Source organism: Cyprinodon variegatus, unplaced genomic scaffold (genome assembly GCF_000732505.1).
Source record: "Cyprinodon variegatus isolate N-32 unplaced genomic scaffold, C_variegatus-1.0 Scaffold554, whole genome shotgun sequence".
NCBI classification, from domain to species: domain Eukaryota; kingdom Metazoa; phylum Chordata; class Actinopteri; order Cyprinodontiformes; family Cyprinodontidae; genus Cyprinodon; species Cyprinodon variegatus.
Genome location: NW_015151007.1, coordinates 374108 through 375629, shown reverse-complemented (window position 1 = coordinate 375629; position 1522 = coordinate 374108). Strand labels below are relative to the sequence as shown.

The window sequence follows — 1522 nt, the reverse complement described above, 5'->3', positions numbered from 1 at the left end:
GTTCGTTTGGTGAACGGCTCCAAATTTTCTTCAACGGAGAGTCTCCAGACTGATTAGCGAGTGAAACCTTGAAAGCTCGCGAGATCAGGATGGTCTCACCAGGCTAGCACTGCACTGCAAAAAATGTAAATCTAAATAATTACTTTTTTTTCTTAAATTGAGGACGGAAGTAATTCCCTTTCTCAACAGAACAAGACAATTTACATAAAAAAACAACAACAAAAAAACAATTGCATTGCCTTATTTCAAGTGCATATTATCTAATTGGCTTGTTTTAAGAGTAAAAATACTAATTCCATTGGCAAATCCTCTCATTTATCTACTCAAATTAAGGGTAAATGCACTAAATTTAAGATATTTTTACTTATTTCCAGATGGTTTTTGCAGTGTGAGATGTTAAAGACAAAAATAATACAGAACTACAAATTCACATATGAAAGTGTAGAAACTAAAATAACACACCAGTTTATACTGTTAGAAAACCCCCAAATGTATTCATTCTTGCGTAATGAGGCTCCTATTAGCAGAAAAACAAACCCTTTTCCCCGGTTCTGGTTCTTCTTCCTGTTCCTCCCCCATCACTGCTGTTAAAGCCCCGCCATCACGTTTTTTCTCCTGAGGTAAGATCCTACCTCCCTGCAGAAGAGAAATCCTTGAACCAAATAGTTGCCTGTTCACACTTCATCTAGCGGAGAACATCGGTGTCTGGCTTCTTTCCATCATTGTGCATCATCACATGTACTCCAGCGCTGCACTCTCACATACGGTCTTTAATCAGCCGCCAGAAAAGCTGGGGCTCTGAGAGGAGGCCCACTGCTTCGTCTAATGGGAAGCATGTGAAGCCAATCACAGGATCGAGGGTCTCTAAGGGTCTCTGCATCATTTAACCATCAGCTATGTTTACAAGAATTCGCCCCCCCCTCCCCATATTTATAGTCACAGTTTGCATGTTTCTTCGTTCTCAGCTCCGTAGATGGACTGTTTGATGTTAGAGTACAAGGGGCCTCTCTGTTTAGAGTCCCGGTCCAACAATCTGAAGGATTTCCATGAAAAAAAAAGTATTTCAGATAGTTCTGAAGCCAAAGTAATGCTCTCCAGACTCAGAATGAGTTTGATTTAAGCCACACGGCCCGAGGTGAGCATCTCTCCCGGTTCTGCTCCGCTCTAACTCAGAAATAACACAGCATCCAGGCGTGGCATCCAGACAAACAATCCAATGATCCTCTCTGCTGTAATAACCTTAGCTTGGTCTGGCTCTGAGATAAAGATGCTGAGATGAGAGGAAGCAAAGACGCATCATAGCAACAAGCACTCACTCACTGAAACATCCCACCCCGCTCTCTCTTGTCGTGCCTGTGCAATAGAAGTAGTTCTAGTCTGCACATGGTGCACAAATTGCCTGCACGCTCTCACTCGCATAAAAAAAAACAAACAAAAGGGATAATTTATCCAACTCACGGGAATCTGTGAGACTCAAAATCTCCCCCGCCAGGTATTGACATACCTCTGCATGTCAATTTTG

General features: G+C 42.2%; 1 protein-coding gene across 1 annotated transcript in view; it reads right to left on the bottom strand.

Annotated features, from left to right (window-relative positions):
- LOC107095530 (collagen alpha-4(VI) chain-like) overlaps positions 1–700 on the bottom strand; it is a 69848-nt gene extending 69148 nt beyond the window's left edge. Inside the window, exon 1 of the mRNA XM_015391663.1 lies at positions 633–700. Coding sequence (XP_015247149.1) covers positions 633–685 — 53 coding nt within the window. The 5' untranslated portion in view covers positions 686–700. The remainder of the gene's footprint in view (positions 1–632) is intronic.
- Between the last annotated feature and the right edge of the window lie 822 nt (positions 701–1522).